Here is a 26,240-nt window from a genome sequence, read left to right as displayed (position 1 = left end):
GGAGCATATATTGCCGCCTAGTAGCCTACTTGTAGTAGCTACTCTGGTAGCTCGATTTCGCTTGGCATATTTTACATTTCACCTTATGATCTCCTATTTCTTTAAAGTAGGCCTATTTCAATTCTTCGCTGCGCTTTGCTTTAACCGCCATCTCTTAACTTTTTGAATTCTGGTGTGCCTGCACACGGCACGGAACGCGCCACACAGAAATGGATACATTTAATTTGCTTTGTGCCCACGGCATGCGTTAGTGGCGCTGTCACGTTAAAATTGTACCGGGGGCGAAAATTGTACCGGCCTACGTCATCGTTTGTTTACATCCTGACAACCTGACATCATGCCCTGCTACAGACGACGCGATGCAGAAAACATGTTTCCAAACGACGAAATAACATAATACAGATAGCGGATCGCTATCTGAATTATGATAGATGGCGATAACACTTGTTTTTACTTTATATTTGTATTGTATTTAATTGTTTAATCGAAACAATAAAGAAAATTGCCAGCGAAACGGGCGATCGCGTCAAAGGACGCGTCAAATCACGTAGGAAGGTTCTTGAACATTCTAGACTATGAAACCTGCTTAAAACACTCAGTTTACTAGCTAAATTCAATTAAACAATTCAATACAATACAAGTATAAAGTAAAAACAAGTGTTTTCTAGCGGTCCGTTATCTGTATTATGTTTCAAGAACCCTCCTACGTCATTTGACGCGATCGCCCGTTTCGCGGGCAAAACATTTGTCATTTGACGCGATCGCCCGTTTCGCGGGCAATTTTTTTTATTGTTTCGATTAAACAATTAAATACAATACAAATATAAAGTAAAAACAAGTGTTATCACTATCTATCATAATACAGATAGCGATCCGCTATCTGTATTATGTTATTTCGTCGTTTGGAAACATGTTTTCTGCATCGCGTCGTCTGTTGCCGGGCAGGTTGTCAGGATGTAAACAAACGATGACGTAGGCCGGTACAATTTTCGCCCCCGGTACAATTTTAACGTGACACAGCCATCGGGTCCCCCGTCAAAGGGTTACATTGTAACTAGTTGAAAACCCCATGCGTCTAAAAAAGCAGCGCAAGGGTACCCTTTTGCGTCAGAAACTGAAGCAAAAGTCACTGACCGTTCGTCAGAAATCGACGCGCTCGGAGTGAGATTGTGTTGGTCTTGTAGCCCCTCAGATTGCTACAAGATGCATCACCAAGCACCAGCCATGACCCCACAGGTCTAGAGTGCGCAGGTAGGATTGCTCATTAAGTGAATGTTATTAGAATTAATATAATGAGAATACTGTGTTAGTTGCCCACTAATACCTATAGGCTATTAAATACATAAAATAGCATGTCATGGGACCTTTAAGCACATTACGCTTGCGGGTAAAAACGACCAAATATTTTATCGGAAGTGCCTTTCGTTTAGACGGTGATGGCGTTTTTGATGCTTAAAAAAGCAAAAATCTGAAAATACCCTCCAGAGTGGAAAACTTGAATACGCTCCGCACACTGCCATGACGCATAACTCTGCTCACGTCGCGTACGCGTTTACGTCACACAGAGCGCCAGTACAGGGAAATAAAACATGTTGGATTATTTCCATGCGTCGGACCGTCAAGCAAGCTGCTCTGGCAGCTCTAATAAACTTACAGGAGTCTTTCCACGATATGTACAGATAGTATTACTGAAAAGAGAAGGATCTGTAATTATGTTTTGGTTTTCGCTGCGCAGATAAGAGAAGGAAGATTCAACGCATGCGCTCAGACAAGTGTGATAGTGTATCACAGCACAGCACCACCTAGCCATCTGACATGCATAAAAACACTTGTCACCGTATGCACGCAGATTTCCCCCGAAAACGCTCGTCTAAACGCGGTATAAAGTGAAGACGCGACGCCACTTTTGAGTCTTCTGTTCAGACCCTCATCATGTAGCCTAGGCTAACCGGTTTACTTCTAAAACCAACATGACCGTGTGCATCACATTAAAGAAACAGCTTTTTAGTTCATGCCGAAAAAAGGCTTGTGCCACTGCCTAATATTTTTGCCAATGCTGCTTTATGCCTCATGAAGAAATGTATAATTTTATGTATATTTCTGAATATACCCAGAATAATATTAAGTCTGAAAATAATCCAACCACTTAGCACCATCTGGACATAATATTTGTAGCCTTTCAATGATGAACCCATTGTGATATTATATACGAAGGATAGCTTATTGTCCTGAAGAGGACCATGGTTGGGAAGTTTGTAGGCCCAGGATTATTACACATAAAAGGAACCTTTCAGGACATTTTCTTCCAGTAAAATTTGATTTCTCCCTTTGTACATTTACTGACTAAACTCCAACCGATCAGAGTAGCTGGGCACATGGAACCCCTGTCAGTCAACATTAAATGGGACGTCCCAAAGTAGCAACAGACATCACTTGCTAATAACGGAAGACAGAAAGCGAGTTTTCATTTTTTTATTGAAGCAATTGAAAGAAACCTTTAAGCCTTGACTGCGAACTTGCGCACAGCATAAATAAGGTCCTTGCGCTGCTGCTTCTTGGTCCTCAGACTCTGCTCACTTTTGGTGAGCTCGCGTCGCAGAGCACGGGTCTTCTTGGGTCTAAGGTCCAGGGGCTTGTACTTCTTGCCCTACAGAAGGAACACAATTTTGGTCAACAGAACTCAATTAATTCCTGCTGGATCAATGAGTTATACAGTGCAGGTATAAACCTTTTACATATAATTTAAAGGGGCTAAGAATCAGGCTGTACAAGACTAAAATGTTTCACATTTAACCAGAGAATATAAAGGATTTGTAGGCCTTTAAAAGATAGACATATAGTGGTCCTCTCTGGTCTCAGTCTTTTGGTAAGCGGTTATTCATCAGAGAAACATCAGCTCAAAAGTATCATCTCAGACCAGAAGCAACATCTTTACTAGCATTGTTGGAGCCATCTTCAGACCCGTGCTTCATTCTCACCTTGTAGAACTTCCTCAGGTTCTCCTTCTGTGTCTGGTTGATGACGGTGAGGACTCTGGCGATGGATTTTCGGACAACACGGCTGAAAGAAACAAGGCAGGTTAGAATTTCATAGTCTACCATCATCATCACTTTTTCCCTCTTGGCACACTAGTTGCCTTGGGTGCTCCCGTCTGAAGATATTGTCGAGCTATCGCAGTGGGCAGCCAGTGCCCGGGGAGCAGTTTTGAGGTGTCTTTGCTGGAGGACACCTCATCCGTGGATGAGGACGTAGGAGAGTGCTGCACATCTACTCGCCACGTCCACATTTTTGTGTAGCGGTCGGGACTCAAGCCGCCAACCTCCGGTTACCGGTCCAACTCCTTAACTAGTAGGCCACTGATGCCCCATCCACTCATTAACCCATCTGGGATACAATGACCAGCATACCCTTAAACAAAAAATCACATTAAGCGAGTACGCCGAACATTACACGGTTATGTTCCTTCTTCACAAAATACTTTCCCTGATCTTTCCCACATGTTAAGTAAAACTTCAGAAGGTTTGCAGTCATCAAGTGATAATCAGTTCGGACACCAACAGTCCAAGAGAGCTGTTTGAAGACAGTGTGAAACAGTACAGTCACTGCCGATGAGCCAAGAAGACATCCTATGACTTCGGCAAACATCTGGGTGGGTTGAGGAACATGGCAAACTGATTTTAATACAACCATACATTTTATAAGCCAATAACCATGTCATCTTGGGTCTCAGTCTTTTGGTAAGCGGTTATTCATCAGAGAAATATCAGCTCATAAGTATCATCCCAGACCAGATGCCAAAACAGAAACTCAGGTTCAATCCGTCATCAACCGCCAATCAATTATACCCCTAAACAGACACTTACATCTTGGAGAGCTTGGAGGCTGCTCCACCGGTGACCTTGGCGACGCGGAGCTGGGACAGCTCGTTCTTCAGGTCGTCCAGCTGCTTCAGCAGCTCCTCCTTCTTCTTGCCCCGCAGATCTCGAGCCTTGATCTTTGCCTGAGGATAAAACGTCAAAGTGTTAGAAAGTACAGTACCTTTATAAGACAACCAAAATAAATTACGGCGTTAATTGGAAGGGTAGTTTTAAAAATAAACCACTGTTCATCTCTGGTCTCAGTCTTTTGGTAAGCGGTTATTCATCAGAGAAACATCAGCTCAAAAGTATCATCACAGACCAAATGCCAGAAGTGGATCTATATTTTCCGTTTTGTAACACACGACGCACACGTAGACTATATTTAACCAACAAGTACTGTTCCGAGTTGTGATTTAGCGACATTAGGCCTAAAAATGCTTCTCAGGCAGTGAGCCCCCAATGGTTCGGTAAAACAGAGCTTTAAAAAACGATCCATCCGAACCAAAGCAGCGGTCCAGCTAAACATCAGAAGGCTCTCATTAACGCAGTTAATATGACAATATAATACCTAGTTTATGCACGTAATTATATTATAGTCAATATACACATTATGCGGTTCATCCGCATGGCTTTATGTATCGGCTGCACACGGCCCACAGACCGATACACGACCGCGTGGATACGACTGATAACGTTCAAAACCCAAATTCTACGGAGCTAGTCGAGCTAAATACACATAATTGACGAGCTAACAACCTGAGGCGAAAAATGTAGGACAAACTACGGCGTTTTGATTTACGAATAACATGTAAATTAGCAGTTTTTCCGAGGAGATATTTCACTCACCATGTTGCTCCTCGCTGCCCTGTTGGAAAGACCGGATGTGGTGCGCGGCGAGAAGAAGTAGCTTCCGGCAAGGGCGGGGCTTATCTCCTCCAGAAAAGGCTCCCCCTCGCGTCACGGAGGACCTAATAGTCATAATACCAATACAGCACATCATTATAAACATCAATGAGTGTTACAAATCAAGAATGCCAAACCAATGAGGACATTTGTTTTCATGGAGCATTAAATTGAAAAGTGGAGGAAAATATATGAAATAGAGAGTACCCTTAACTCTAATGAGTGCATGTGTCACGGAAAATATGAATGTGTTTAATTAAGTCAAGTTCACGAAAACTCATACATCTTTTATTAATAAATGAGACAGATTGTGCTGACAGATATTGTTAAATTGAAACATGAAAATCTGTAGTGATTGTACAGTATTTGCTGAGATTCCAACACACAGAAGACAGTGAAAGCAAGTCACAGAAGTGCATCACTCTTGTTTGTTGACAGTATGTAAATCCTTGGGTGAAACCCCAGCCATTTCTAGCTTAAACTTTTATTTTACCGTTTCATATGTAAAGACTCTACATCCCCCTTCATCGATATCTCGGTCGATTGAAAACCTACCGCTTCAATCCTATTGCAAGCATGCTGAACCACTGTACATATCATTTTTTGCATAAAGTTTTTTTTATTTTTTATATCTTTGAGAAGAGAGCTGGTTCTATCCCAGAGAGAGAGAGAGAGAGAGAGAGAGAGAGAGAGAGAGAGAGAGAGAGAGAGAGAGAGAGAGAGAGAGAGAGACACACACCCACCCCTTAGGAGCGCCATCAGGAGGCATGCAGATATTGTGGCGCTTTCATCAAAACAACATCACTCTGGTACACAGATCACAGCATTGTAATACAGTACAAACATCATAGCACTGTGGTAACAGGACTATAAATACTGAGGCGATCATATCGTGTCCACTCCTCACTTATAAAGTTCTGAATGCAAATTAACATTTCCATATGTATAAATATCATACCTTATGTATATAATATGTGGAATGTCAGTTCCTCTACAGCGACACAAGGCAGGTCAAGGTATGTGCATGTCCGCTGATCAACCTTTACCCTTCATTCACCAGCACCACCAACCGGTAACCACCAGTTCCCACAGGTCTGAGTCGTGTAGGCCCTGGAAGCCCTGCAGGATGAGTCTTCAAGCGGACCTTGTCAGCTTTGTACAGACAACAGGTTTGGAGGGGGTTGGAAGGCCCAGTAAGTGTCATGTTTTGATTCTGGATGGAACCCAGTGCCCAGCCCTAACCCCCAGAGTTTAGAGCAAACGCCTGGTAAGCCCTGTATCTAACACCTGTCCCTGGAAGCCCCTCCCCTCGGCCCAGCAAGACACACCTCCTTGTCTCTCTGGCCCTGTAACTAGGTCCTGATATCAAACCCCTTTCCTAAACCTGGTTCCCAATCATTCTTCCATAGATGCCCTTGTCCACTCGTCACCTGAAAGTAAAAAACAATCCAAAGCTTCACAAGAGATAATAAATAGTTCTGTTTGTCTCCTGATCACTCTGAAGAAACTCCAAAAAAGCTCCATTATCGTGATATAAAAAAGCAGAAAAAAGGAACATTTGAAAGCAGAGTTGGAAACAGATTAAAGCTCAGAGTCATCATGGTGGTGTCCAGGTTCTCTTCATCAGCTCCATTGTGCAGCAGCTCCAGAGATAGAAGGTCGGATGCTCCCTTTAGGAGAGGGCTTGGATCCAAACCAGGACATCTAGCAAAAGATCACATGAAATATCAGCTTCACAATATCTTTATTACTCCTAGGAATATTAGGGGACCAATAACCCAAAGTAATCATTGTATCTGAGAGGGCAATATTCTGGGTCGAAATGTGTTCCCAAAGTGTAAGCGCTGCACCAAAAACAAAATAGGAAACACCTGTTTGATAAGGTCTACGTTACACCAGATCTCATGGTTGGTCTACGTTACACCAGATCTCCTTGGCCCAGTTTTTCAAAAGAAATCCAGTGGGATTTCAGATCACGGATTGAATAAAATCTTGGAAATGGGTTTTTCAAAGCTAAAGAGAAATTACGAACTAAAATCAGATCATGTAATCCGATTTTAAATTTGATCTGGATCAAAATTGCCCTTTGGGTTATTCAAAACTTTGAACTCGGTTGGGGTTCTATTTGATAAAAAAAAAAAAGGTTTACCTGTTCCCATCGGAAGGGTGGATTCAGTTGGTTATCCTGAAATTTAATATTTGGATCACAGTGATCCAATACAATGCCGTTCAAAAACGGCAAAAAAGTAAGATGGATCAGGTGATCCTGGATAGCAATCCGGATCAATTTGATCCAGATTATAAAAAAAAAAAAACTGGGCCCTGGTTGGTCTGCGTTACACCAGATCTCCTGGTTGGTCTACTACGTTACATCAGATCTCCTGGTTGGTCTATGTTACACCAGATCTCCTGGTTGGTCTATGTTACACCAGATCCTCTGGTTGTTCTACGATACAACAGATCTCCTGGTTGGTCTACGTTACACCAATTGTTACGTAGACGGTAGACCGGATGTTCATATCTATGTTACTCCAGACATTGTGGTTGGACTGAAAGTTAGTTACTCTTAAACGTTCACAAAACACTCAAGAGAGAGAGTCACTAAGAGGCCTTGGAGATGTTCTTGTGGAGGTAAACCCTGCTGTGTGGGTGCGCTGCCCACCTTGTACTCTAGTGTCTTCTTCAACAAGTCCTCCTCCTCTCGCGTGAAGTTGAGCAGAACGGAGACGGCTCGGATCAGATGGAAGGCCTGAGGATCAGAGAAACATCATCACCTTGCGGAGTCAGCCAGAGTGGTCACATCAACCTATCACACACTGAGCAATCAAACACATAAACCCAAATTATGCTCCTAAAAAGGTGGATCTCTATGTCCCCATTTTTGGAGCAGAGGTCCACATAAGCTACGTCACCCTCATCAGTTAGGCTTAAAATGCACACTCCACTGAGACGGCTCTACTCGCATTGACTGAGTCACTCAGTTCTGCCAGAGCCTCGTCCCTCTCATTCTCCTCGACCTGTCTGCGGCGTTCAGCACCGTGAACCACCAGATCCTCCTCGCCACTCTCGCCGAACTTGCCTTTGCTGACTCTGCGCTATCCTGGTTCACATCCTACCTGATGAATCGCACCTCTCAGGCAAATTTAATGGCTCCTTGTCCAAACTCTGCACTCTTGACACTGGCGTCCCTCAAGGCTCTGTACTGGGACACCTTCTGTTCTCCCTACATACTAGATCATTATGCTCTGTTAACACATAACACGTTTCTTCCTATCACTGCCACCCTGACAACTACTGCCTTGACTACTGCAAGCTCCTGGGTAGACTCCCTGCGTCCGTGTTCAAACCTATGCAGCATATCCAGAACGCTGCCGCACGCCTCCTGTTCAATCTACCTAAATTCTCCCATGTGACCCCCCTCTTCCGGCACCTCCACTGGCTCCCTGTAGGAGCTTGCATTAGGTTCAAGAAGATGGTACGCCATCACTACGGGCAAGCAAAGTTCGATCATCAAAGTCACAACTCTTTTTTTCTGTTTTGGCCCAGTGGTGGAACGAGCTCCCTGCCGATGTCAGGACCGCAGAGTGGCTCACAAGCTTCCGCAAGAGACTCAAGATTCAATTAATGTACGCAGTTATTGTATGTTTTACGTCCTGGCACTTAAAGATAGTACTTAGTATCGTGTAGCATCTTATCCTAGCTTTGAGGAGAATGGGTTAACCTAGCGATTGTTCGTACTTGGCACTTAGTTCTATGAAAAACCTTACTGTACACACAGCGATATATTGTTTGTCTTTCTTCTGACAAATTCATTTATTGTACTTTGCTTTGAATACATTTACTACAATATGCCCTAAATGTAAATGTAACAAATAAAAATAAATATTTTTCTCATTTAAAAAAGGAAATTTCATTATCAAATCCATAACAACCAGAACTTTGGAAAAACTCCATCTTAAAAAATAAGGGCATATATATATTTTTTAATTGAGGAAAATGCTTGAGTTTCTGTTTTTTACTTGTTTGTTAACTCCATTTCAAATCTTAACAGTCTTGACCAATTTGATCAACAATATCAAAACATTGTATCTACTTAAATGCTTTGATGATGCTTTGATACCTCCCATCTTTTTCTTTCGCTCTTATATCCCATACCCCTGCATTCTCTGGTTCAGTGAGATAAGTGCACATTCGCTTTAAGTGTGCACTTCTCTCAAAAATTGGTAAAATCTGTGTTGGAATGGTATGAGGGCCATTCTCATACACATGTATTCATTGGTGAGGCTGGACCAATTGTTCTTATAGGAGAAAATGCCTCACAGCTTTATGTGGAGCCGACCATGTTCACATATTCAATCGCCACAGTCTCGGAACATGAGACATACTGCTTTTTAACTGCCTTTGTGAAGAATGAACAAGAGTCTGTCCATACTTGAATATAAGCTGATGCTGATTGCCCTGTTGAATTTCATTTTTTGTTAGTTCTCGTCTCCATTTGTTTGTGTTTCTCACTCACTAACTTGTAAAAATGCTTGTCGGATATTTGGATTTGATTGGCTGAGTAGCGTCACATTTACAATGCAATTGGTCTCAGAGATTCCTCGGCCGCTAAACCATTGCCGTGATGGCTAGAAAGTGATCCATTAGAACTAGAATCACTCAGTCAAAGTGTAATAATTCTCATTAATTTATGCGTCATAGGTTGGGCTCTGGATAGGATGCCGTCTTGGTCCAGACCCGGGCAGAGGATTACAGTCCTCTGCCCTAGACCAAACCCAGACCTTCTCACCTCAGCCTCGCGGCACGACATGAACTTGAGCACCACATGTTTCAGGTACTCAAAGTTGATCTCCCGTGAGTCGTTGAGGTCGGAGGTGTTGGTGACGGTGACGGTGCAGGTGGAGGTGGAGGTGGGGCGGCGGGGCGTGGCCAGGCCAGGTAAGGGGGCGGGGCCTGGAGGAGGGGCAGGGGAGGAGGTGGTGAAGGAGGTGCAGGTGGTTGCTAGAGGATCACTGCTGGGCCGTTGGTCCTGCCTCTCTCCCCGGTCCTCTGTTGCCCTCTCCACTCTCCCCTGGGGCTCCAGGTCTGGCTTCAGCTTCTGGAAACATCCACAGGTACCATGAATACTGCTACGTAGTGCTTTTACATTGTATACTTCCTGTGAGTCTAATGAAGAATACCATGGTAAGCAATCACCATGCTCAAATATCTTATTGCGCATACACAAGTCATTTTTGTAAATAAAAACATCAGAGACATGTGACCAGCTCAAGGCGTTTCACCCACCAGCTCCTTCTGGAAGGTTCTCTTCAGCTCAGCTAACCTCTGCTGCAGCTGCTTGATGGTCTGCAGAACACAAGAAACAACATCTGTTTAAACATAGTCTGCTTTTATGGCGACACATTAGTGCCATAATTCACTAATGTGATAAAAGATGCATTCGGGCGTGTTATATTATTCCACACACGTAGATATTAACTGCGAGCGCGCAAATGATCTCTGCGCGCGCAAAACAGCCTCTCGCGCGCGCAAATTACCTCAGCGCGCGCAAAACAGCCTCTCGCGCGCGCAAATTACCTCAGCGCGCGCAAAACAGCCTCTCGCGCGCGCAAATTACCTCAGCGCGCGTAAAACCTCTCGCGAAAGATGTTTTTACGCTCTCGCTCGAATTTAATTTTGGCACTATGGGGGAGGGAACCAAGGGAGGGCGGGCTTTCCTATGATTGGCCGTTTCTGAAGCGCGATATTTGATTGACAGCCCTCCTCAGCCCTCCTCTCATTCAATTCTGAATTGTACAGTAAATGGCTGAAACGATAGTTACTTATTGTAACTCTAGATTCTATGAGTATAGGCACAGCCTTTTAAGGCTATTGCTATTGGGTTATCCCTAGGCGTGAGCCGTAGCACTGAAAAATTTGTAATCCCCGACCACCAACAGCGTGGGCCTCAATTACGTCCGCGTGCGGCGTGCCTCAACGACGTCCCCATTTCGCAGATATAGTCGGGCGCCGGCGGACGTTCTGCTCCCAATAAACAGCTTTTCTTCAGCTATTTAAGGGACAATGAGGCCGACACTTAAAAGGCTGCGCCTATACTCATAGAATCTGGAGTTACAATACGTAACTATCGTTTCAGCCATTTACTGTACAATTCAGAATTGAATGAGAGGAGGGCTGAGGAGGGCTGTCAATCAAATATCGTGCTTCAGAAACGGCCAATCATAGGAAAGCCCGCCCTGCCTTGGTTCCCTCCCCCATAGTGCAAAAATTAAATTCGAGCAAGAGCGTAAAAACATCTTTCGCGAGTGGTTTTGCGCGCGCTGAGGTAATTTGCGTGCGCGAGAGGCTGTTTTGCGCGCGTGAGAGGCTGTTTTGCGCGCGCAGAGATCATTTGCGCGCTCGCAGTTAATATCTACGTGTGTGGAATAATATAATACGCCCGAATGCATCTTTTATCACATTACTGAATTATGGCACTAATGTGTCGCCATATGCTTTGACCATTCACAGCTTCACTTGGGCGGTACTTTTGAAGTGTTGTCTGCTTAATGGCTGAATGTAAACGTCCACACCTCCATTCACCTGGCAGATTAGATAGAAGTAGACATCTCCATTCACATGTTAGGTTATATAAACGTCCACCTCTCCATTCACACGGTAGGTTATATAAACGTCCACCTCTCCATTCACACGGTAGGTTATATAAACGTCCACCTCTCCATTCACACGGTAGGTTATATAAACGTCCACCTCTCCGTTCACACGGTAGGTTATATAAACGTCCACCTCTCCGTTCACACGGTAGGTTATATAAACGTCCACCTCTCCATTTACATGGTAGGTTATATAAACGTCCACCTCTCCATTCACACGGTAGGTTATATAAACGTCCACCTCTCCGTTCACACGGTAGGTTATATAAACGTCCACCTCTCCGTTCACATGGTAGGTTATATAAACGTCCACCTCTCCATTTACATGGTAGGTTATATAAACGTCCACCTCTCCATTCACACGGTAGGTTATATAAACGTCCACCTCTCCGTTCACACGGTAGGTTATATAAACGTCCACCTCTCCGTTCACACGGTAGGTTATATAAACGTCCACCACTCCATTTACATGGTAGGTTATATAAACGTCCACCTCTCCGTTCACACGGTAGGTTATATAAACGTCCACCTCTCCATTCACACGGTAGGTTATATAAACGTCCACCTCTCCGTTCACACGGTAGGTTATATAAACGTCCACCTCTCCGTTCACACGGTAGGTTATATAAACGTCCACCTCTCCGTTCACACGGTAGGTTATATAAACGTCCACCACTCCATTTACATGGTAGGTTATATAAACGTCCACCTCTCCATTCACACGGTAGGTTATATAAACGTCCACCTCTCCATTCACACGGTAGGTTATATAAACGTCCACCTCTCCGTTCACACGGTAGGTTATATAAACGTCCACCTCTCCATTTACATGGTAGGTTACATAGGAGGATAAGTGAGGCTGCAGACCCGGTTCTTGTCGGCCAGCTGCTGCTCCAGGTCTCGGTTGGTCTTCTGGAGCAGGTCGAGGTCGTCTACCGTCACCGCCCCGTTTAGCTCCGGCGGGACGCAGGTATCCGGGGGCTGGAGCTGCTCCGTCAGGGTCTCCACCTCCACTTCCAGGAAGGAGATCTGCAGACAGAGGAGACTCCTCAGTCTGGAGCTACATTGAAGTCGCTCTGGATGAAAGCGTCTTCTAAATGCCCTGAATGAATGCTTTATTATCCTTCTCCATTTTTCAATGTGGACCACAAAGATGTGTGCAGCAGCGTAGGAAGAGGACTGGGAATCCATAGGTCCTCAAGGGCCAACATATAAGATAAAACAGCAGTAAATAATTAACTATTATTATTGATTCTATTGGAATAAAGAAAGTCACAATACTGACTCCTCACCACACATTAGAATCCAAAATAAAGCCTCCAAACTACAGCCCTACACCCTACGGGAGCCTTCGTCATATTTTACGTGTAGAAAGGTGTGCAGTCCTGACCCGTGATTGGCAGGAGTCCAACAGCTGTAATTGGCTGACGGCGTCCTCCTGGAGGCAGGCCAGCTGCTGGTCCTTCTCCGCCTCCTGCTGCTTAGCCTGGGCTCGCTGGCCCTCCAGCTGGGCCTGGACCTGGGCCTGGAGCTCCACAACACCTCCCCTGGATGCCTCGAGGTCTGAGATAGGGTCAGAGTTAAACACTGGAGGGACGTCAACCAGAAGACGCTAATAATTTGTATACAAAATAAAATATACAAATTCTAAGCAAACTAGTTGGAATGGCACATACATATAGCCTCATTTCGTACAAAATAAAACTAATATAACTCAATGTTTAAATCAATGTTTAAATCAATGTTTAATCAACATGATCAAGAGAAGAATTTACATAACTAAGTGACCATAAACACACTTTTAAAGACCACCAGAGGCTGCATAAGGCGAAAATACCTGATGGTAAACCAAATGCAAATCAGCCCTGTAAGGTGGAATCTTACACATAATCACATTAGGGGCTCGTATAAGGTTCATACCATTCTTGAGCATAGTAATCTGCTCCTCTCTCTTGGCCAGCTGATTAGTGAGACCGGTCACTTTCTGTTGCACTTCATCATGGGACTTCAGCAGGTCTCCCACCTGAGATTTGGAATACCAAACTAAAGGTCACGAAAGGACAAAGGCAGCACTAAGGCCATGTCCACGAGGGAAGGGGGACAGAAATCCATTAATGTGACGATCGGGATTCTCTGCTTCTGCAGTATTTGCATGAGGTTATCCTAAAGAGGTAATTTGCATAAACGATGTTGTGGTTGGCAATATTCATTCATTAAAAAAATAAGAAAGCCAGACTTGTAGAACACCAACGTCTAACCACAGAAGATAAAATCACGCAAAAGATTTAACCCAATGTCATATGGTGAGTGTGTGACCTGTGCTTGAAGTTCCTCCTTCTGCCTCCTGCTGTCCTCAAGAGCCATGGCTATCTCCACACTCACTGTCTGACGGCTGACCACCTCCGCCTAGCGCGCACGCACGCACGCACGCACACGCACACACACACACACACACACACACACACACACACACACACACACACACTTGAACCTGAAAACGATGGCTGCAGAAGTTTATGTTGGCCTTAAGGAGAGCAGTGTGCTCTTACCCTGGCTGCAGTCAGCTCCTCTGCCCGGGCCTGGAGGGAGGTGAAGGCCTTGTCCCTCTCCTCCTCCATACCCCTCTTCGCCTCCTCGAGACTCCGCTTCTCCTCCTCCATACACCTCTTGTCCTCCTCCACCTCCCTCTGGAAGTGAGACACACATGAATGGGAGCGAAGCACCTCAATGCATATACATATCAAACAACCAAACAATCAAACAACCCTATACTATATTGGAGAGTCAGGTATAAATCTGTCACACTCCGTCTACCTCCCCCCTTCGGAGGCAATAGAGGGGGTTCTGCAACGTCTCCTATGCACTCTGCGGTCACCACGGAGACCTGATCCTCACATCTCAGGTGAGATCTGCTCCTCTACTTCCCCATGACTGTACTAGCTAGACTATTTTCTCTATGTTCTTAACCCAGACTCATCTCTGGCTACAAGATCTAGTTTAATAAGTTATAATATAATACATATAACAATGTAAATAATTAAAATTATGCAGATGCGCATAGAGCTACAGCAGCATGCTGTGAATAATTTCCCCCAGAAAGTCCTCCAAGCATTCTGAAAGTGTCTACTCTATACACCATACTAGAAACGCACTGCGTTTGTTGACAGGTTTCTAACAAGCAGAAACGATGGGCTGAGGCAAGAGTACACCTAGTCGGTGTAACAACAGTATTTAAATGATTATTGAAAACACTTGGCCAATCTTGTCTCACCATCCTGAGGCATAGAGCCTCCTGCATGGTCTGGCTCTCTGATTTGACGATGGCCTTCTCCTGCTCTAGTCTATCATTGGTGTCCTCTCTGAGCTGCTTCTCTACCACCAACTGCTGGTCCAGCGATGCCTTCTCGGATAACCAACCTGTTTGCTGAGGAGCAGAGAGAGAAACGCATACACATTATTTACTGAATCTTACTCGTCTCGTATAATGTTTTTCTACCATTGTCCTGTCATTTCTACTGTGATACCAACATATCCCATCTAGGATTAATACAATACATCGTATTTTATGAATGATGGTGAATTCATGAATCCATGGAACATTTTTATTGGGTGTTCAAGACTGTGTGAGTCTTGGTTCTCAGCTGCTGCTCCTCACCATTGTGCTCAGCTCGTCCTGCAGCTCAGTGATCTCCCGCTCAGCTCTCTGGACCTTCCCTCTTGCCTCCACCACCTGCTGCTCGAGGGCTGTGATCTGCAGGGAGACAGGGAGGGGTCATGGAGCACAACCACCACCACTACTCCACCGCCACCATCGTGGTGGTGGTGGGTGTGCTGGTTTTGATCATCCATTACAAGACATTTCAAAAGGAAGCCATAGTGACATCACAAGTGTGAGGGTCCACCCAGGGGCATTATGATGACTTCAGAAACGGAAAAGAAACTTCAGATCTTGGGGACATTTTCTTTCACTTCAAATTAGTTTGGACTCATATTGCAAGTGGCAGGGGTCTGTAGACATGTGTCACATGGAACAGGTTTTTACTGGAAACAACCGGCTGAACCACAACAAACGTGATATGGCTGACCATTAATCACAGATCAAAAAGACAGAACCATAACTTCAACAATAGCATCATCTTCCTATTGTCCGAATCCCTGCTTGGCAAACAAAACCAATGGTAAACTTCACTTTACCCACAGCTTGTGGAAAGTGCCCGGACACCAACATCCTGAAACAAAGTGTCGCTAGATGGGTCCCAATCATCCTGTGTAATAAACTGGCCCCTTTATAACCAGATTTGTTAAAATAGACTTCTGAAACCTCCATCTTGCACTCGCAAATAAGTTGATCTTTGGATGAATTGATCCTTAACAACACAGGAAACACTAACTGGGCCCCTCACACTGTTTGGCCCCGCCTCAGGATCCAAGATGACCCCCCCGCTAAAGGGTGGCCCTACACACCTCCGCCATCTTGACCACCTGCTGAAGGGGCCGCCCTACATGATGGACCCCCACTGAAGGGGCGGCCCTGCACTCCATCTGGACCGTGTAAACTCAACACCTGGATGAGCCCCCAACATGTGATTTCACTAGAGGGTAAATGGCTGATGGTGGGGGCACTATGGGTCCTGGGTCTGACCTGAGCGTCGGTTCTCTCTCGGTAGGACTTGGACGAGTCTTCCTTGTGTCGGAGGAGGGTCTGCAGCTCGCCCACCGTGCCACTGGCCATGCTCACCTGAGGAGACACAAGGTAGGGTCTAGAACATAGAGATAGTGTATCTCTGCAAAGATTCTGGGTGACAATACCAGAAGTAGAGGTTGAATGTTAAGCTCCTTTTTGTTTAAGGGACATTTGCTGGCTGGGGAGTGTCTCTATGGTGTGTCTGTGTGTATGTGTGTACCTGTGCTTCTAGGGAGCTGACAGTGTCCGCATGGCTTGTCCTGGCCTCCAACAGGTCCTCCCTTGCCTTCTCCAGTCTCTGCTCCACCTCCCGCTTCTGTGGAGAGGAGGAGATTCAGGTGGTCAGGGAGTATGAAGAAGGGAGTAAGTGAGGGAGGGGAGGGACTGGGAGGGAGGGGAGGCACTGGGGGTGGGGGGGGGAGGGACTTGGGTGAGGGGAGGGACTGAGGGTGAGGGGAGCGACTGGGGATGAGGGACTGGGGGTGAGGGGAGGGACTGAGGGTGAGGGGAGGGACTGGGGTGAGGGGAGGGACTGGGGTGAGGGGAGGGACTGGGGTGAGGGGAGGGACTGGGGTGAGGGGAGGGACTGAGGGTGAGGGGAGGGACTGAGGCTGAGGGATTGGGGGTGAGGGGAGGGACTGAGAAGGACTGGGGGTTGATAGGGAGGGTGTAGCTTGTAGGTGTAGACCTCCTCCATCAGCCCCTGGAGGTGCTGGTCCAGGCTGAATTCCTGCTGCAGCCTTCTCTCTAGACTGACCACCTTGGCCTGGAGCTCTGATAGGGTGGAGGCATGGTCTTCCTCCACCACCTCCGCCTGGAGACATACATATCACTAGATAGATAGAGGGTACATGGCACAAGATACCGAAATATTGACATAGATATAAAACAGCCAGCTTGAGGGCTCCACTGTCACCTTGTGCTGCTGTAACTTGAGGTTGTTGTGTTCTGTCTGTAAGGAGTAGAGAGACCGCTCCAGACAAGAAACCAAGGCCTGGGACTGGACACACACACATATATCAAGACTATGCACATGCAGATTAATCACAGACTGACAGACAGACACAGACACACACACACACACACCCCTACCTTCTGGAAGTCCTCAGAGACCTGCTGGATGACCGCCTGCAGCTCCCTGCCCCTATGCTCCACCAACCTGCTCCTCTGCTCCGCCTCCCTGACCTTGCTCTCCGCCTCGTCCCGGGACACCAGCAGCTCCTCCCTGCCACAACATGAGAAGCAACATTAAGTAATACTAACTCAAACAAGTAGTAACCAATACTAACCCTATTCCAACTTATACTATTACTAACCAATATTAACCAAAAACACTAACTTATACTAACTAACACCAATACCATCTAATACTATTACTTATCTATACTAACAAATTCTAACCAATACCAAGGTGCCATGGCATGAAAATCTGACTTTATGAGGTTTCCTAACATAAATATGAGTTCCCCTAGGCTGCCTATGGTTCCCCAGTGGCTAAAACTTGCGTTCGGTGTAAAATGAGCACTAGGTGTTCTGCTCGCCTTTGAAAAAAAAGAGGCTCAAGCGCGCTGAATTGGAATGTGGTTTCTTATGTCGTCACACTGCAGTAAGCTCCTCCCCTTACTCTGCCTGGCCCGCCCAGAGACTTTGGCCCGCCAATGAGCCACGACCGTGCGAGCGCCACATGTGTGTGTGTGTGTGTGTGTGTGAATACACACACTGTACCGCAAGTGTTTTTTGTCGGTTCTTTGACGTCTCTTGTATTTCCACAATGAGACTGTAGTGGGGTTTATCTCAGCCATGGTTGAGAAGGAATTGGGGGAAAGGAACTTTGGCTTTGACTCCCTGAAGTACATGAACTGCGACATGCCGCCGGTTGCCGCGAGGCACCACCGCCGCGAAGCACCACCGCCCGGCAGCGGGCATCCGGCAGCAGGCCGTGATAATATGTATTATATGATATTATTTAGATATAGAGGTCCAGAACTGTAACGCAAGTGTTGTACACTTCCTTGTTATTTGGATAACCGTTCTGCTTTTGGTATTATGGCGCACAACACGCAGGGCTGGATTAACAAATCATAGGCCCCTGGGCACAAATGTCTGAAGGCCCCCCCCCCCCCCTCCCCGAAAAAAATCAGGAAAAAAAATGTCATCAATCACCATAGGTGGACTGGCTCAATTGACAGGTTATGAGAGGGGGGTTAACTGTCACATTAGGCCACTATATTGTTCAGAATCACTATATTGCTGTTCTTATGACATTCGTTTTAATAATGAATTTTAATTGAATACCCTATTTAATAATACCATGTATAACTATTTTAAGAGTACAAACATTCATAAAAAAAAATAAAAAAGTTTCTTTCGTGTGGTGCCCCCCCACTGGCTGGGAATGGTTGGGGCCCCTGGGCACAGTGCCGTGGGCCCTAATGGTAGATCCGGCCCTGACAACACGTCGGACTCTCGTCTCTGGTATTTCTACAACGAGACTCGTAGTGGGGGTTATCTCAGCCATGGATGAGAATGAATTGGGGGAAAGGAACTTTGTCTTTGACTCCCTCAAGATTATGAACCACAACATGGAGGAGAAAGGGATTGTTGGCGGCGAATGTCTCCTGCTTGAGCCCCGCTTCCCGCTGCCAAGGGACCACCGCCTCGGCGCTGCAGGAGGCGGAGGTGCCTAAGCGCTACCCGGCAACAATCCCTTTCTCCTCGTCGCGGTTCAGTCTACTTCACATTGATGTGGACGTGGAAGAACCAGGAACGTCGGAGAACCCAACGCGGTCGTTTGAGATTCATAATATCGGCTCACACAGCTTTTGGCCGTGATAATATATATTATATTGTAGTGCTGGAGGAAAAGGAGGCAACGTAATAATAACCGTTTTTCCAAGAGACAGAGAAGGACAATCACTCACAGTGCATGGCTAGAACAACTCGTGCAACCGCAAAAACAGTCCCCCTAGACCCCGTGACTCATAGCCAGTTCCCTCCCACTCGATCAGTAAGAGGGGAACACAAACCCATAATGTAGTCACTACACCAGCCCCCCCAGTCTTCACCTCAATATTCAAAATCCCCGCGGCGAGGAGGGCGTATGGCCCGGCCCCTACGACTGTAGGCTAAGTCAGGAGGTGCGGGAGGAGGCGTGACATCGTCCATCACATCCTCTTGTTGGGCGGGGCGGGGGGAAGCGACGACAGGAGGGCCGCAAGTTGTGGGGGCTTGTAGGGGCTGGAGGGGGGGGGGCACAGGGGGGGTAGGACGGGCGGGGGGCGGCCCCTGCGCGGTGGCAGAGCCAAGTCTGGGGGCAGTTCAAGGTCCAAGTGAGCCGGTTTGAGGCGATCAACAGACACACACTCAGGCTTACCCCCCCATGTCAACCTAGAAGTACTTGGCTCCTGCCTCGATGACATGGAAGGGTCCATCATAGGGGAGGTCGTAGCGGAGCCCTGTAGCCGTCAAGGGCGGATGAAAACGTAACCCGCTGACTGCAGCTCCGGGGGCACCTGCGAAGCAGGGACGCCATGCCACTTGGTCGGGACCGGGGCAAGGACCTTGCGCCGTCCAGCAGGGAGGCGCGATGAGCGGAGGCGGACCAGGGCTCCGTCGACTTGGGGATGAAGTCACCAGGGACCCACAGCGGCTGTCCGAACCCCAGCTCGGCCGACGATTACCGGAGGTCCTCCTTGGGCGCTGTCCTGAGCTCCAGCATAACCCAAGGCAGTTTGTCGAGCCAGTTGCTGTCCGTGAGGCTGGCTCGAAGGGCAGCCTTCATGGAGCGATGAAAGCGCTCAACAAGTCTGTTAGCCTGCGGGTGGTAGGCGGTAGTGCGGTGGAGCTTGACCCCCAGATTCTCTGCCCCCGCCGCCCACAGCTCCGAAGTAAACTGCGGGCCACGGTCAGAGGAGGGGTCAGCATGAGTGCCGTAGCGGGAGTCCCACACCGCAATGAACGCCCGGGCCAAGTCGGGGGCTGTCGTTGAGGAGAGCGGGACTGCTTCCGGCCAGCGCGTCGTCCTGTCCACCATGGTAAAGAGGTAGGTGAAGCCGTGCGAGGGGGGCAGGGGTCCCACCAGGTCCACGTTGACATGGTCGAACCTCCGCTCGGGCACCGAGAACTCTTCCAGGGGGGCCTTGACATGGCGATGCACCGTGGCGCGTTGACAGGCAGTGCAAGTGTCAACCCAGGCCCTCACATCTCTCTTGAGCCCGTGCCAGACGAACTTCTCTGACACCAGCCCCGAGGACGGTTTCCTACCTGGGTGAGACAAGCTGTGTACCGCCTCGAAGAGGGGGCGTCTCCAGTTGGCGGGGAATACAGCAGGGCAAGCGGCACCGTTTGGCCTTGGCGCCAAAAGTGGCGTGGTAGAAACAATGGCCCGCAGCGTTACACTGCTGGCCAGAGGGTCTGGCGTCGTCCTTCGCTCTCCTGCGACGGTCCGGTGGCAGGGCAGCCGCGGGAGCAAGCAGGTCGGGGGACCGTTGAGGCATGGCCAAGACGAACCGGTCCGCGTCCCTGGCCAGGGAGCGGGGTCCAACGATGGTGGCGTTAGCCAGCGCCATCCTGACCTGAGCTGGTAGTGTGCGCATAAACAGCTCCGTGAAGAGGATCATGGGGTCTTCTGTACCGAGGAGGTTTAGCATCCTCTCCATACGTGCAGAGGGCCTCTCTACTCCCAAGTCTGACATGTCAAATAAGGGGCGCACCCTCTCTGCGGTGGACAGCTCAAATGTCTCCAGGGGCAGGGCCTTGAGGCGCTCATATTTGTTTGTCATCGGGGGGGCGGACAGAAACCCCACCCCACGCGCTGCGATGGAGCTGCCCAACATAGCCACAGCATGGTTGTTGAGATGTGCCTTCACTATAGCAAACCATGCAGCAGGCGTTGAGTCCCAGAACTCTGGCAGCTTAAGAGTGGGGGTGCGCACGTCCTGCGTCACCCTGACAGGAGATGGTGATGTCTGCCGCTGTGAACGTCTTCCTCGGGCGGACATGTTGCAGAATTGCAGTGTTCGCTCGCGCGTTTTTTGTAAACAAATAAATAACAAAAACGAACGTCGGGGTCACCAGTGTAGTGCCGGAGGAAATGGAGGATGTAGGCAACGTAAATAATAACCGTTTTAATCCAAGAAACAGAGCAGAACAATCCCTCACAGTGCATGGCTAGTACAACTCGTGCAACCGCAAAAACAGTCCACCTAGACCCCGTGACTCATAGCCAGTTCCCTCCTACTCGATCAGTAACAGGGGAACACGAACCCATAATGTAGTCACTACTAGGGATGGGCATAATTAATCGATGCTCGATAATCGATCGTTAAGAAATGCGTCGATCAATTTATATTGTTATCGATCAAAAGGAGTCTTGAAGCCTTTAATTGAATATCACTATGTGGGAGAAATACCACCCTGCCGACTGGTGGAAAGTGAATGGAAGAAGGTTCCTGTCAAAGTTAGCGCGACAATACCTCTGCATCCCCGCAACTTCGGTCCCGTCAGAGCGGGTGTTTTCTGCTGCTGGACTGACAGTTACAAGGCTGCGTTCGCGTCTGACCCGCGAGCATGTTAACATGCTTATATTCCTAAACAAAAATATGTAGGCTGGAGTTACTGTATGCTATGGACAGTAGGGACAGTCACCACCGTATGTGAGTCGCTCTTTTTTTTCTTAATGTGTTGTCTCTCGCTCCGCTTTTCTTTCGGCTTGGTGCCTCTTGGAGTCGTTACATTTTGCCAAAACTGTGATATTTTAGCAACAAGTTCAGCCTTATATATGTTCAATAAGGTATTGCTTTTAGATAGACTAGTTCATGCAATTGTTTGTAAATGGGTGGCTCATCTTTTTGTTGCGAGCCTTTTCCGCGCACCCGGCTGCAGCCTATAGGCATTATGTGTCGGCCTTTTCCCCCCGTTTTTTCAAAACAGTTATACCGTTTAATGCCCACTTTTAGCCTACTGCCTTTGTTTGATTATTGTTGTCCGATAAGTTGGCTACTTATTGTAATTGGAATAGGCTACAGATTTAGTCTTGTTGAATCGTTTCCAAACCTTTAAGAGCGCTTGTAGGCGCATTGTTCGGACTTTACGAGCGCCGCATAGGCCTATAACCTATAATGCCTGTATTTATTATTTTAAAACTGTTAAACAGTTGTAGGTCTTCAAGTTAACTGTATTGTATTAATGTTGCCCCATACATTATTGTTGGAATAAAGATTTCATTGATAAAAACATGCTGCATTTTCTACCAACGGGAATTTCAATATAGCCTAGAAAAAAGTTAATGATTAATCGATAATTGATCGATAACTCTAGCGATGCTCGATCAAGGAAATTTCTTCAAATGCCCATCCCTAGTCACTACAATATGATATAGATATCTATGTAGGCTATATGATATTATTTAGATATAGAGCTCCAGCACTCCTGTGTGTTCTAGAATATTTACAGAACACGGCTAATGGCTGTGTGCACCTCGCCATTGCGATACATCCACTGTAAACAGAGTGCATGGTACCGTGGCTGCAAGCTACTCAGGGCCACACCCCCACCCTCGTCCTTGGCCCGCCTCGCTCCTCCTCATTTGCATTATAGCTACAGACACCAATACAGCGCATTTGGGGGAAGCTCAATGTGCGACTGGCTCGGAGTGGCTGTAACTCTGCACCACGGCTGAATTTTGGGAACGTCTTTGATTGCTTTGTTAGTGGCCCACTAATACCTATATTAAAGCACCCATAAAATAGCATGTCATGGCACCTTTAACCAATATTAATACCAACTCATATGAACCAACACTAATACACATACTAAATCCTAGCTACTGCTAATCCTAACTAATATTCACCAATGCTAGCTTATATGCTTTTCCCTCATGAACTCCGGATCACTCAGGAGATTCAGGTCCGGGGATGATCCGAGTTGCCCTTTCACACATGCAACACACAGCCGGAGGTGAGCCACATCAGACGTTTTCACACGTAGCGGAGATACTCCGGATAATTCAGGCGAGGGGTGGCGCTTGGGTAGAGCGTGTAGGACTAGGAGGCAGGACGTGGCGCAGGACGTGACGCAGAAAGTATGCAGTAGTCGCAGTGTTCTGTTTACAACACTTCGAAGATTGACGGGTGAGGCTTTCTACTCCATAATGCTGACTCTTTTTGCGGTTACAACAATGCTGCATTTGTTTAGACGTATCCGCAGAAGAGTGGAAGGTAGAGAAAAGTTGGAACACAAAAAACAGTACAAGCAGCTTCACTCCTTGCTCCCGGTATGGTGCCAGTCACATGACTGCACACGTCCATCCACATCCACACGTCAACACGCCCACTCGCTGATTGTGAACTCTCCGATTCTCCGTACTTTACACACGTAAATGTACACAAACTAATACTTATACTAACTTATGCCAACCGACACTAACTAAAACGAACCAATCCTATCTGGAGGGCATTGTGTCTCTCACCTCTCTATCTCCAGCTCTGTGTTCAGCTGGCTGATCTCCTGGTGCTCCTGGCCCAGGAGGAGCAGTCGTCCCTGGGCCTCCGCCAGCGACCGCCGGGCCGCCTGCAGCTGCACCTCCTTCCCCTCCAGCTCCTTCTCCCGCTGGCTCAGCTGCTCCTCCTTCCTCAGCAACTACAGGGAGGGAGAGATGAAAGTACGTTTATTCCTTTCACAAATCACTATTGTTACTCGTAGACAGTCACTTCCCAAAGGAACGTCTGGGCTGTAACAGCTTCAGTTTTTCTGTATGTTGTAACAAAACAAATGATAATACAAAACAAAAACGAGCCACCGTGTCAACTGCTGTTTAATATTTTGTTGAAGAGAAGGAATGCATTTTTTGTCACTATTTAGTAGTGCTGTCAATTTATATTTTTATTTTATTAATTTAGCTCACAAATTGGCCACTGATTGGCCAGAGAGTGACGCCACTGGACGAGTCCTGATGACCGCGATGTCTGAGCCTCACACCCGACACCCGGCATCTGGAGACGCTCCTGTGTGTAGCCCTGTATGTTTATTTGTCGTATTGATAAGTACGTCACTGTTGTTTTGCGCATGCCTGCTATGACGACCTGGCCACGTTGAAGAGGTACTCTATTCTAGATAGGGGTGTGCCAAATAATCGTCATGACGATGCATCGCGATTCTAATTTTCACGATCTACTGCATCGATTGTTGACGCCAAGAATCGATTATTAATTAAAAAAAATGAATAATTAAAAAAAATATATATATATATATATTTTTTTAATATAGTTTTATAAAGCCTATTCACTTTTTGTGGCATCAGTTTGTCCTCTTATGTTTATGAAATGATATTGTTGTTATAATGGCAGCTACTTCCAAAAGGGGAAATGTTTGAATGTTTTCATTTCATTGGTTTAAAGGACCACTGAGGCCATGTAAACGGCACTGATTATCCTTATTTTGTTATTTTAAGTTTTATAGATCCTTAGCACTTCTTGTCAGTGTATCCAGTAATAGTCGTTTCAATAAATACAGCTATGTATGAATTGAGTTGCTTTGAGTTATCAATTGAACACACTATCCAGATCATACACAGCCAGTCAGCCACTGGTAATGGCTTAATTTTTTTTTAACAGTGTTCAGTGAAAATTCGCAATGCATCGCAATGCATCGCAATAATTCAAGTATCGCGATGCATCGTGATAGAATCGCATCGTGGCATGTGAATCGTGATACGAATCTAATCGTGACTTCTTTGGCAATACCCACCCCTAATTCTAGATGGAAACAGGACCTGCCAGGAACCAAACCAAGTCGTGCCTTGCAAAGTCGTGGCGATTTCAGCTGGTACTTTCGGTGGAAAAGGCATTAGGTACCGAAATAAGTCCCAAATTTGAAGGCAAAATGGGTATATTCCATTCGCCCCAAAACACAATGTGAATGTTCCAGTGAACATGAGGGCTGTTCTGCTCATGACGTCAGACTACCTTGTCCGAGTTAGTCTGACATCATGACCAAGGGGCACCGGTGGTGTGGTTTGCGTGGACGTGTGCAGCTCTGTCTTGGCAGTGATTTATTTAATGTCCACGTCTGAGTAAGGGTTAGGCTTCCCGGACACCTCTAGTACTACGGTGTGTGCCTGCTTTCATATACAACCATCCTTTAGTTTGGTGAAGCCCTGTAGTTTCCGTAGGGTGTTTTGCTTTGAGGTGATATTTCAAAGATAGATAAATTCTTTGGTAATTCAATGTGGCTTTGTAGATTACTTTTGTCTCCTCTAAAAATCTGTCGGGCAACTTTTTTGCAGCACACTGATCGTCAGCTGCCACAGATAGTAATCAAAGTTGGGGGGTGCTGTTGAGCAGCTATGGGGTGAGAAGTGCATTGTCTAGCTCCTCAGAACAATTTGCAAATTTAAAAAAGGCAATTTCTTTGCAGTTAATCGTGAAAACACAGTATTACAAGATTCCAGGTCATGGGGAAATGTAGGAGTGCAGCAGGTGCATCGGAGCCGGGACATAGCTCGCCCTCACTGGGGGCTAGCTTGGCACTTCATCCTTGGCCTTGAGTGATATGGGAGACAGTGCTGCTGATAGCCCCGCTGGGGCTAACGGGGCTAACGCGTAAGACTTCAAGCGCGAGTTGCTTTCTTCCTTGCGTGCAGACTTTGTTGACATGATAAAAAACGGATGTGAGGGAAAGAAACGTGCTTGGATCCATGCGTTCGCACACTTTGATACATCTGAATTTATTTGTGCGTAAGACAGTTTCTGGTTTTTGGCGTACGCCAAGTTTCAGTATGAAATCCACGCAAGTCTTAGTACATGAGGCCCCTGGGGTCTCATTTATAACCGTTGCGTACGCACAAAACGGGGCTGAAATTTGCGTACGTGACTTTCCACGCCAAGGTTGCGATCTATAAAAAACCGACTTGACGGGAGAATGTGCGCAGCCCTAAGCAAACTCTGACCCATGCGTACGCATGGTTTGGAGGAAAAGGAGAAATGGCGTCACAGATGGTGTGGTGGTGAACTGAAGTCAGACAGAAGAATTGTAGAGTGAGAAGAACGATGTTTTATCATCGCCCTTCATAAATTTAATTTCGACTCGTATCATGCGTTAAATCTACGTAATCAGAATAATTTAAGTCAACTGCGTTATTTC

The 26,240-nt window shown here is 46.7% G+C and overlaps 2 protein-coding genes across 6 annotated transcripts in view; both read right to left on the bottom strand.

Moving 5' to 3' along the window:
- Window positions 1–2,458: 2,458 nt before the first annotated feature.
- On the bottom strand, window positions 2,459–4,812 carry rpl35 (ribosomal protein L35). The gene is made up of 4 exons (XM_056591488.1): window positions 4,707–4,812; window positions 3,864–4,000; window positions 2,979–3,060; window positions 2,459–2,647 (listed from the first exon to the last, which is right to left on the bottom strand). Exons 1-4 carry the CDS (start codon window positions 4,707–4,709, stop codon window positions 2,498–2,500), a joined length of 372 nt encoding a protein of 123 aa, XP_056447463.1. The 5' UTR covers window positions 4,710–4,812; the 3' UTR covers window positions 2,459–2,497.
- A 112-nt stretch (window positions 4,813–4,924) lies between these two features.
- Window positions 4,925–26,240, bottom strand: part of golga1 (golgin A1) — a 45,723-nt gene continuing 24,407 nt past the window's right edge. For 4 of the 5 annotated variants that reach the window (XM_056591485.1, XM_056591484.1, XM_056591483.1 and 1 more), the window contains 17 exons: window positions 23,569–23,738; window positions 17,193–17,325; window positions 17,017–17,100; window positions 16,789–16,914; window positions 16,321–16,416; window positions 16,059–16,154; window positions 15,072–15,167; window positions 14,688–14,840; window positions 13,966–14,103; window positions 13,733–13,822; window positions 13,337–13,439; window positions 12,807–12,979; window positions 12,284–12,445; window positions 10,050–10,109; window positions 9,553–9,861; window positions 7,426–7,512; window positions 4,926–6,467 (listed from right to left, as the gene is read on the bottom strand). In XM_056591485.1, the coding sequence (XP_056447460.1) occupies window positions 6,387–6,467; window positions 7,426–7,512; window positions 9,553–9,861; window positions 10,050–10,109; window positions 12,284–12,445; window positions 12,807–12,979; window positions 13,337–13,439; window positions 13,733–13,822; window positions 13,966–14,103; window positions 14,688–14,840; window positions 15,072–15,167; window positions 16,059–16,154; window positions 16,321–16,416; window positions 16,789–16,914; window positions 17,017–17,100; window positions 17,193–17,325; window positions 23,569–23,738 (2,157 nt within the window). In that variant the 3' untranslated portion in view covers window positions 4,926–6,386. Of the gene's footprint in view, window positions 6,468–7,425; window positions 7,513–9,552; window positions 9,862–10,049; window positions 10,110–12,283; window positions 12,446–12,806; window positions 12,980–13,336; window positions 13,440–13,732; window positions 13,823–13,965; window positions 14,104–14,687; window positions 14,841–15,071; window positions 15,168–16,058; window positions 16,155–16,320; window positions 16,417–16,788; window positions 16,915–17,016; window positions 17,101–17,192; window positions 17,326–23,568; window positions 23,739–26,240 lie in introns of all 5 variants that reach the window. The other variant, XM_056591486.1, reaches the window with a different exon arrangement.

The sequence above is a fragment of the Gadus chalcogrammus genome, chromosome 6 (assembly GCF_026213295.1).
Source record: "Gadus chalcogrammus isolate NIFS_2021 chromosome 6, NIFS_Gcha_1.0, whole genome shotgun sequence".
In the NCBI taxonomy this organism is placed as follows: domain Eukaryota; kingdom Metazoa; phylum Chordata; class Actinopteri; order Gadiformes; family Gadidae; genus Gadus; species Gadus chalcogrammus.
Note: the sequence above shows the minus strand (reverse complement) of the source record. Positions and strands in the feature narration are given on the sequence as shown.